The sequence below is a fragment of the Alligator sinensis genome, unplaced genomic scaffold, assembly GCF_000455745.1.
Source record: "Alligator sinensis unplaced genomic scaffold, ASM45574v1 scaffold907_1, whole genome shotgun sequence".
Classification (NCBI taxonomy): Eukaryota; Metazoa; Chordata; order Crocodylia; family Alligatoridae; genus Alligator; species Alligator sinensis.
The window spans coordinates 2170069-2180019 of record NW_005841925.1 but is presented as its reverse complement, the minus strand read 5'-3'; the positions used below and the strand labels follow the sequence as shown (position 1 = coordinate 2180019).

The following is a 9951-nucleotide window of genomic DNA, read 5'->3' as shown; positions in this document are numbered from 1 at the left end:
AAGAAATCAAACTTCGCGTTGTGGTTGTATTAGAATTGGCAGAGCCATCTAGGTTTATTTAAAACTATACAAGTGATCACAGGGAGAGATCTCAAAGGAACTCTGACCTCTACAAGTTTACACTTTGTTCAACTCCAAAGGAAAGATTTAGTTTTACTTTTTTGTAACCATAATTAAACTTTGTTTAGTTTTTAAATGAACCATCATTTCAAAAGGTAAAAAAAGAACATTATATTGGCTTTAAAAATTGGTGGAATAAAACTGAGTAATTAAACACCAATATGGGAATTGTTTCAGTCTAACCAAATATTTATTTATTTATTTATTGATTGATTGATTGATTGATTGATTGGCCTAAAGGAGAACATTCTAAAATTTCACTCAATTGTAATGAATCTGGCCATTGGAAGAAGAGCGAACATTACAGTGAAAAGCAGAACTCTGTCTTTTTGTATTGCTCTTGCAAACACCGAGTCTCTCTGTGTGTTACAGCAGGTTTTACCAACTTGGATGTGGCTAGGGGCTGTACGCTGCACAGGTCCCATGCTGTGACATTGGTCCCTGGGATCCTTCCCCACCACATGGGCTGTGCTGGTAGTGCACAACACTCACTAACCACAAGCAATGTTGCTGGCATGCAGCCCCCTGCTCCTGGGCCACGTCTGGTCATATGCGGTGACCTACACAGGCTGCAGCATGATCTCAAGGTCCTACCCTGCCTCAGTAAGAGAGGCAGTTTTAAGGGTCTGCAAGCCACATGTTAAACACATTGCAGGCCACTAGTTGAACATCCCCGTGTTACAGAGAGACTTAAACTATTACAGTGCACCAGCTACTTTATATGTGCCTATGTATGTGTTCATGATAAGACACTGTCCTGAAAGGAATCAGCACTCAACTGTTTATCATGAGGCCTTTATGCTTTACAGTAATAGCATAGCTAAACTGTTAGAGCCGTGAAAGGGTGCTGCAGGGTGCCATGCAGTATGACCACTTTTGGGTATACAAACACCTACACATGAGTTGCAAGATAAACCCAGAGATTTCAAAAGCATTTTGACTTCTGTCTTTCCAAGTCTGCAACACAAAAATTGATCTATTTTTCTGTACTCAAAAAATGAGCGAATGGTAGGACATGGCATTTTCTGAGGGTACCTTGAATCTAACAAGGGGTGCTTCAAATCTAGCAAGTTTGAGAACCACAGCACTGCCGCAGGAGAGGTCTACAGTAACCCAGGTGCACCCAAGGATGTGCTCCCTTCTCCAGATAGAAAGGATGGGTTGCCAGGCAGGACTGCTGTGAGAGGGATCTGCAATATTGCTCAGATCCCTCTATTCTCTGTAGAGTCAGGTCAGGACAAAAATGACTTAACTATGTACAAATGTATTAATATTTTTACATTATATAAAATATTTACAAACCCAAAAACAAAAAATATCTAATGTTAATAAATATATACAGTTTACAAGTGATGCTATATTCTATAATTAGTGACTAAGAACTTATACCACCACCAGGGGTCTCGAACACTGCACAGATAATCAACCGATCTGCAGCAGGTAAACACAGGTAAGTCCAAATAACCCACAGGTAAAGACAGGTAAACAATAAATACTAGCAAACCACAGGTAGGGTATCAAAAGGGGATCCAACAATAATAAGCCTATATACATACACAACAGTTAAACAACAAGTCACATTAGAGATAACAAAATGTAAATGTTATGAACATGAGCCTGCAATGTGATGCGGCGGCTAGTAAAGCGACCAAAACGCTGGCTTGCATCCATAGATGCTTCTCAAGCAAATCCCGGGACGTCATTCTCCCCCTGTACTCGGCCTTAGTGAGGCCGCAGCTGGAGTACTGTGTCCAGTTTTGGGCTCCACAATTCAAAAAGGATGTGGAGAAGCTTGAGAGAGTCCAGAGAAGAGCCACGCGCATGATCAGAGGTCAGGGAAGCAGACCCTACGATGACAGGCTGAGCGCCCTGGGGCTCTTTAGCCTGGAAAAGCGCAGGCTCAGGGGTGATCTGATGGCCACCTACAAGTTTATCAGGGGTGACCACCAGTATCTGGGGGAATGTTTGTTCACCAGAGCGCCCCAAGGGATGACAACTAGGTCGAATGGTCAAAAACTACTACAAGACCGTTTCAGGCTGGACATAAGGAAGAATCTCTTTCCTGTCCGAGCCCCCAAGGTCTGGAACAGCCTGCCACCGGAGGTAGTTCAAGTGCCTACACTGAACACCTTCAAGAGCAAACTGGATGCTTATCTTGCTGGGATCCTATGACCTCAGCTGACTTCCTGCCCTTTGGGCAGGAGGCTGGACTTGATGATCTTCCGAGGTCCCTTCCAGCCCTAATGTCTATGAAAAGAGTAACAAATCCGCTATCTCAGTAACACCATGACACTTCATACATACCAGAGAACAATAAGCATTTCACTGGGAAATGCTGTCAGTGATGAATATAGCTACGTTATGGACAGTCTTCCTATCCACTGAAAGGATGGCACAGATTTTGGTTCATAAGATATAGGGTAATCACCCAAAGTGATTCAAGGAAAAGCAGAGATCCAGTCTGGAGCTAGCAGACATCAATGGTGGACTAACAGCATGTCCAAGCACCTACCTGTTGTTTCCTGGTGGGATACTTCAGAAAACTGGCTTTGAAGAATGGGTATTTTTCATACGTATAGTCATACATCCATTCACAGAAGTGGTTTCCAATATCAAATCCTCTGAAAATTAAGAGATCAGAAGGAAAATTCTTCAAGAAATATTCTGAATATTTGCATACACACTGCTTAGTCCTGTTAAAGTCTAAAGAATGCTTTAATTTTCTGAGGCACCAAGTATGTTGGCATAACAGTGCATTTTACAAGTAGAAATATAATTGGCAACTCAGTAGATGTTCCTACCCATTTCATGGAACATGAGCAAGTTAGAAGGCTTCTCAGCTGGAGATGCACTAAAATTTACCACTAACTTTAATTCAATGTAGGAAAGAAGCTTGTATTGAATATGAAACAGCAATACCTCTCAGTAATTCAGAACACTAAGTGTACAATATCAGTGAACAACTTGCCTGAGAATTAATGGCCATGTCATTTTGCTCACAAAACTACAAATCCACTTCTATACTTAATGAAAAAGATACTCTATTGTCACTTGAAGTTTTATTTAAAAAAATCCTGATCTTGAGAGTTTAGCAGAAGCTACAAACTTAAATGCAATGGGCTAAATGTGTTACTTGGGCAAAAATGGCACTGATCTTGCTAAAATTAAAATCAGAAAAAAGTGAAGCCAGGTAACATTTTTGGTAGCCATGCAATAACTGATATTTGTGGCATCTGTACTTGATGTACTCTGCAGACAACAGGGAGAAGAAAGAAAAAAAAGGTGTCACAAAAGGACTGTAGCACTGGGGATGTGGCTGAACACCCATGCTCATGCCTTTGTTTCTAAAATTTACTAAATAAGCATATATAGACTGAAATAGTGTGCAGCACACATCAAACCAAGTAACATTCAGAATTGTCAATAGGTCTCGGTTTTCTTAAATACTTGGGGGGGGGGGGGGGGGGGGGGAGAGGAAGAAAGAGTTCTGTTGCCTCAAGAGAACTGGAAGCAAATTGATCTGATAAAATAAAGTTGCAGCAACAACCTTATTTAAGAAGGAAGAAAGAAGTCAGTAAATTCCCAAGAAGAAAATTTAGAGACAGCAGGACACCAAACTGCTTTAAAACAGTCACAGACAGAAGATAAAACCCTGTCAAGCAGACTCTCAAGTAACATTACTCAGCTATTACTTTAACGTGACTTGCTTATTTCTGAGGATGCACTTGTTCCTCTAGATATGGTCACAAGCTAAAATTCTACTTCAACTAAATTGTAATAAAAACTGCCTTCAGACATCTGAAGAGATGTAGGCATTTGAGAGACTGCCAACCGGTCGCTCAAAACTGCCAGTATATAGGGCTGTGTATATCAGTGGCAGAACAGGATGTGATGCAAGGAAAGCAACTCACTGGAAAAAGAGTGTCTTAATAGCCAGCAAAGCATTTGCATTCATTGCAGGTTATACAGCAGAACTAAGTGCTCCTTGAAACACAAGTCTGTGACAAGCAGTTTACCTGTAGTTGTAGCTGCTATACTCAAAGTCAATAAGCATCAGCTTTTGATTTTCAGAATCCTCTCTGCCTTCTAGAAGCAAAACGTTACCTGGGGACAGGAAAAAAGTTGAGACAAAATATTCTAAGTAGAATCTTTTGTGAAAAAAAGACTGAAGGATCATAACTCTTTAAGCAGAAATACACTATGCCTTATCAGAATACATAGTTTAGTTGTAAAAAGCTCTTTGTCCTACTTCATCCAACCCTTCATCATAATCCAGTACTTTAGTGTGCCTGTAGATATGCAGGGATTCTGCTCAGACATGTTGCAATTATAGTGTGCCAGAGCAGACTTGAATTTGACTCTACTAGTGTACTCCAGCACCTACCATGTCTTGTGTATTCAGTGTCCCGCACTTCAAAATGGCAGCAGGGGCACTTTAACTCTTTAAATGAGTGTTAAAGTGCTCCCACTGTCATTTTGAATTGTGGGACACTGAATGCATGTGATGCTGCAAGCGCTTTAATTTTAGCAGCTCTCAGAGCTGCTCTAACTAAAAGTGCCCTCCCCCCAACTCCAGAGCACATGTAAAGATGCCCTTAAGAGTTTACTGAAAGAGGATGGATTTTGTTCAAAAAAAGTTTGTAGAAAGCAATATAGTTTGTCTCTACACTATGGCTAGGAACAGACATTTACACATAAACCAGTTTAAGTGATGAGAAACGGGTTTAAACCTGTAACAGAACAGATGCTCAGTGCACATAAACTAGTTTCAAAATGGCTGTAACTGGTTTGAGATAAACCTGGTTAAATGCGGTATCAGACTTAATGGACTTGGGTCAAAGCAGTTTTTGCAATGTCTATCCCAGACCCCTTGCTGGTTTAAAATACACCAGAGACCCCCCAGCATTTTGGCATCCTCTCTGGACTGGGCTCTCTGCTGCACAGCAGGGATGGCCCCTCCCTCTGCTCCCTGGTTGCAGCTTGGCACAGACTTCCAGACACAGCACTGTCTGCCTGGATTCCCCCTCCTAAGCAGGGATTATTCCCACCTCCCCTCTGCCTTATGCAGATGCTACAGCATTAGCTAGCAGACAACATGCCAGCTACAGTCAGTGCTGTGGGAGACAACAGGCAGACAGGCTTTTTGTAGCCAATTAACAGGTAGCTTAATGTCCTTCCCTGGAAAAGCTGTTTAAGATGATCCATTTGCTCCCCATCACCACTCCCTGCTAAGTAGAAATTCCCCCCTCTGGTCCCTGCCAAATCAACAGGTAGCTGGTAATGTCCCTCTGTTGTTTTCTTAATGGGGTGATAAACACTTATCAATTCCCTGGTGAGCTAAACCAGTGTGTCCTGTGGGGCCTGGCCACACCCCCTCCCTCAGCTAAGTCTTGTGCAAGGGAAGGGAGGGGCTGCTCTAACACCCCCCAATTTCTAACCTGAGCCACTGCAGGCATGTGCCTGCATGTCTGTGCAGTTACAAAGTGATTTAACCTAGCCAGGTTAGACTAACCTGCAAAGATTGAATCAATTTAGGCTCAGGGCTTTTTGACCGTCTGTCCCTAGCCTATATGTTCCAGCCCATTAAGTCAAGTGGAATGCCAACCATTACTCAGCCAGTTAGAACTAGATAGTTCCCATTCCCCATGAGTCTTCCTCCATCTTTCAGAACTGTGGCTTTAAATGCTAGTTTCGCTACTTGTCTTGTAAAGGGATACAAATCTTACCTTCCTGCATTGTGCTATGCCACCAATAAACATAACCCAAAATGAATAAGAAAATAACTAAAAAGCAGCCCTGTCATAGTACGTTCAGTCTTTAAACGTAGCTTAAAAAAAAAAAACCAACAAGACAAAAAAAACACAGCACTACCTTCTTGACAGTCATTGTGGCAGAATACAACAGGTGATGAAGTGGCTTCCAGCAGAGACCTAGAAAGAGGAGAGGACAATATAAAGACCAAGAAAGCTTCCAGTCAGTCAATTAGCTTTCTTCAACTAAGACATAAGAAGTTACGTTCTACAAAACCCATGTTTCAAAGTTTTTAGTCAAATCTATACAGATTTCCAAATATTCTGTAGACAAGGGCAGGGCAAAGTTGGGTATCACTGCAGCCAACTCAAAATGCAGATAAGCAAAACTGCATATTCAGTATTATATAACCCCCCCCCCAAACAAAACAGGTAGATATTGTGGCTAGAGGAACCACAGTAATTCCCCAACCAGTGAAATAAGTTCAGGAAATTGTATTAGTACAACTTTATTGTCAAATGCAAATGTTAGATGCCAGTGGTAAGTTAATATTAAGTTAAGTAGTGCCAAAAGTCAAATCCTACCTCAGGCTTTTAATTTCTTGGGGCAGATTGTAACTGAGGAGTTTATTCAGTTTTCTAATTCGGGATTCTTTGGTAAATTTTATCTTTAGCACTTGATTCAAGTACCTACCAAAAAGAGAAGTAGTTTAATATGGTACCAATTTCCCCGTTTTACAATTTACATCAAACAAGTAGAGTGCTATATGAGAAGACTTACTTTTCCATTGTCCCAAAAAGCCACTTAGGTTCTTTATTAAATGGCATTTTCATGCCATGAAATCTGGCCATTTTCTCAGCTATTTCAGCCGATATGTCAGGTAAGCTTAATTCTTCAGTGTCTAGCTTTCTGCTCTGTAAAACAAGGCACACTTGAAAAAAAACAAAACAGCTAACAAAAAAGTGTAAATAATAGAATTCAATATTGAAACAGGAGTATGCATTACACAGTGGTAACAATTTCAGAACTACCATGTTTGGGAAAGTTTAAATTTCAGATCATCCCTTAGTGGCTTGTCTTATAACCTTTGCTCTTTTGGGTGGTAAGTAAGTCCAGGGAAGTGTCAGATCACAAGGCAAAGGCTCACATTCTTGGTCAAAAAGATGTAGAAGATACTAAATTATGCTTTTGGAACACAGATCCCTTTCCCATTCTGACTTAAAATGACAGGCTCCTTCAGCACCAAGCTTCTTGGTACCAATACAAACAAGAGCTTGAGGGTGGTTGCTAGTTTCCTTTCCCCATGAATTACAGTGGGCTTTTCCACCAACTGTAATAAAAGTCACCAAAAATCACAGAAAACAGGACTGAATGGGTAAGTCCTTGAGAAGTCCTCTGTGATGGATAATTACCAATACCCCCTTTTGCTACCTCCCTGCTTTCACAGATTCCCCTACACATCAGTTACAGCATCCTACACAGTGTGCTGACTAACCATGAATGGGACTTACTGGAATGAATTCTTCTAGTCGGCCTTGTGGAAAGATCCCATACAGTTTTGGGCCAAGAGCTCTCTCTGCAAGAATGGCAAACATAACACTCTCCAGAACCATGGCTTCTGCCCCCTGAACGAAATTAAAGAAAGTTAATGGATGTTCACACAGTAGTGGACAAAGTAGGCGTCTTTACAAGGGAAGCTGTCAAATAAAGAGATGAGGATTTACAAATTGAGATATACAATAGGCTGCCTGCAGACATTAAAAACGAAACACAACAAGACACGTGCTTTATCAGAAGCAGCACCAGCACGTTACCCAACTCCATAGCATGTGTTTAGATTAGGCACTTCAGTGGGACTTTTTGGCACTTTTAGCTAATAGCCAATTCAATCAGCTATTAGCTAAAAGCACCAGAAAAACTCCACTAAAGCACTCAATCTATACAGACATTGCACTAGTCAGATCCAACTAACATGCTGCCTTTTCTGGGTATGTGCTGGCCTAGGTGTGGGAACACTACATTTAAAGTTCAATGTTTTTTTTAAAATGTCCACAAGCATTCTATACGTTTAAACCCCTTCCCCTAACGCCCCAGCCCCCTTTTAAAGAAAGCTACCAGAATTACAACTGCTCAATACAAGGGCATTCAAATGTAAAAGTAATGCAGTGTTTCAGATTCAAGAGGAAGATGAAGTGGAGGAAGTGTTTATTGAGTATCTAAGTACCCTGTAACCTGGCAAATACCCTGCCCAAATTAAAGCAAGCCAACCACAGCTTGTTGCATAGCAGTTAAAACTTTAACTTATTTCTACTTTAAAACATGGAAAACACAGAGCTAAAGTATGCTCATTAAAGAAGAAGGGACTCTACTTCTGAGTTGGTAAATTCTTCCATTTTGGCATTTTTCCCCTCAATAAAACATTTTTTTTTTTTTTATAAATAAGAAAATTGAGGGTAGTAGGTATGGCAAAATCAGTTCTCATTTGGTGGGTTATATGTACGTGTACCATGTTCTAAAATTAAGCTCTCCTACAAAATACACTTGCCCCCAACACTTCCCAGGAGCAATATAGAACCACATCAGCCTCAACTCCGATCAATGCAGAAGTTAGTCAGTTGATGACAAGACTTCTGTATTAATTCTTAACCTTTCCTGACATCAGTGGCATTACTCCACCCATCATGTTGCCCATCAGTGATGTTGTCACCATGGTCAATATTAGTCCTATATACCATGTCTACAAAGTCTGCCTAGGAGTACTGAGACCATATCTCCCACATCCCTGAATGGAGCTGTAACCACTAGGTTATAAAACCATTCTACTGAAACTTTTTTTTCCGGGGGGTGGGGGGGGTGTAAATATAGTCTTCCCCTGCACTGGGTTTTTTAGTTAGCTGCTTAAGACATAATCAGGGTCTCTTAACTGTTGCCCAAGAATTTATTTACATGTTAGATTCCACAGTGAAGGACATTTTCTGTGGGTGTTAATATCAGGCAAAAGATTTTCTACTAGTGGAGAGTTTGAAACAACCTACTTGCAAGGCTTGTAATCCATCTTGCAATGTAGGAAAAGTGACAGGTGCAGCCATGAGTATTAACTCTAGAAGTAAAAGAAAGGAAAAAAGGGAGGGAAAAATCCCACACAACTACTACCACCATCAGCACCCACAACCTCAAAAGTTATCTTTGTTACACATTTTGATAAGGAGACCCATGTATACAGAATATTTGTAACATTTCCACTGGACAACTTTTCCACTTCGTTTCCTGAGGCAGAATTAATGTGTTTAACAAACACTCCCCGTGGTTTCACATGCTCTTGCTGTTGGGCACTTGAATGTTACATAGCCTGCTGCCCAACAGGAGAATTCAAACTGAAACTCACTCAGCAAGCCAGGTTTAGTGGAAGAAGATAGTTAATAATTTAAGTACATTCATGGAGTAACTAAACTTTAAAATGAAGCAAACCAATGCTGCTGCTCTAGTGACAGACATCTAAATATTTTCATTTACAATGAAAGGCAACTCAACTCCTTTCCTAGTTCATTTTTCCTTTTTTTTTTTTTTTTAAATTTAAAAATGGAGAGCTCCAAATAAGGCAGCGGCGATAAAATCTGGCCCGCCAGGTAATTTCATCTGGCCCACAGGCGGGTGCCTACTAATTCATTGTATCCAGCCCAGCCCACCCCACTGTGCTTGCTTGGGGATGAACTCCATTCACTCCTGTGGTGGCAGCGCATGCTTTGCTCTAACCTTTGGCAGTGGCAGGGGAAGAGTGGCAGCAGTGGCAAGCAGGAGCAAAGCAGCAACTGGATGGGAGTGCAAGGCCCATGACAATACCATGGAACCTAGGGTGGGGCAGAAGCACAGAGCCTAGGCTGGGGGGGAGGGCAGCAGCGGCACAGGGTTTGCCTGGCTTCATCATGTAGGGCTCGCATGCAGTTCCCAGGTTCTCTGCCCCAAGCCATGCACCTTTGGGGGGGTGGAAAGCAGCTCCACATGATGGAGCCAGCAGCCTGGCACTGATCAGTGCTACATGTCAGAGGGAATGGCTAGAAGCTCCACACTATACAGCCAGGT

General features: G+C 41.5%; 1 protein-coding gene across 1 annotated transcript in view; it reads right to left on the bottom strand.

The window, feature by feature from the left end:
* The window catches only part of CHKA (choline kinase alpha), a 25086-nt gene that overhangs the window by 4392 nt on the left and 10743 nt on the right, over positions 1-9951 (bottom strand). Inside the window, exons 5-11 of the mRNA XM_014517769.2 lie at positions 8907-8971; positions 7383-7496; positions 6652-6785; positions 6456-6560; positions 5992-6050; positions 4137-4224; positions 2633-2741 (exon numbers count right to left, since the gene is read on the bottom strand). Coding sequence (XP_014373255.1) covers positions 2633-2741; positions 4137-4224; positions 5992-6050; positions 6456-6560; positions 6652-6785; positions 7383-7496; positions 8907-8971 — 674 coding nt within the window. The remainder of the gene's footprint in view (positions 1-2632; positions 2742-4136; positions 4225-5991; positions 6051-6455; positions 6561-6651; positions 6786-7382; positions 7497-8906; positions 8972-9951) is intronic.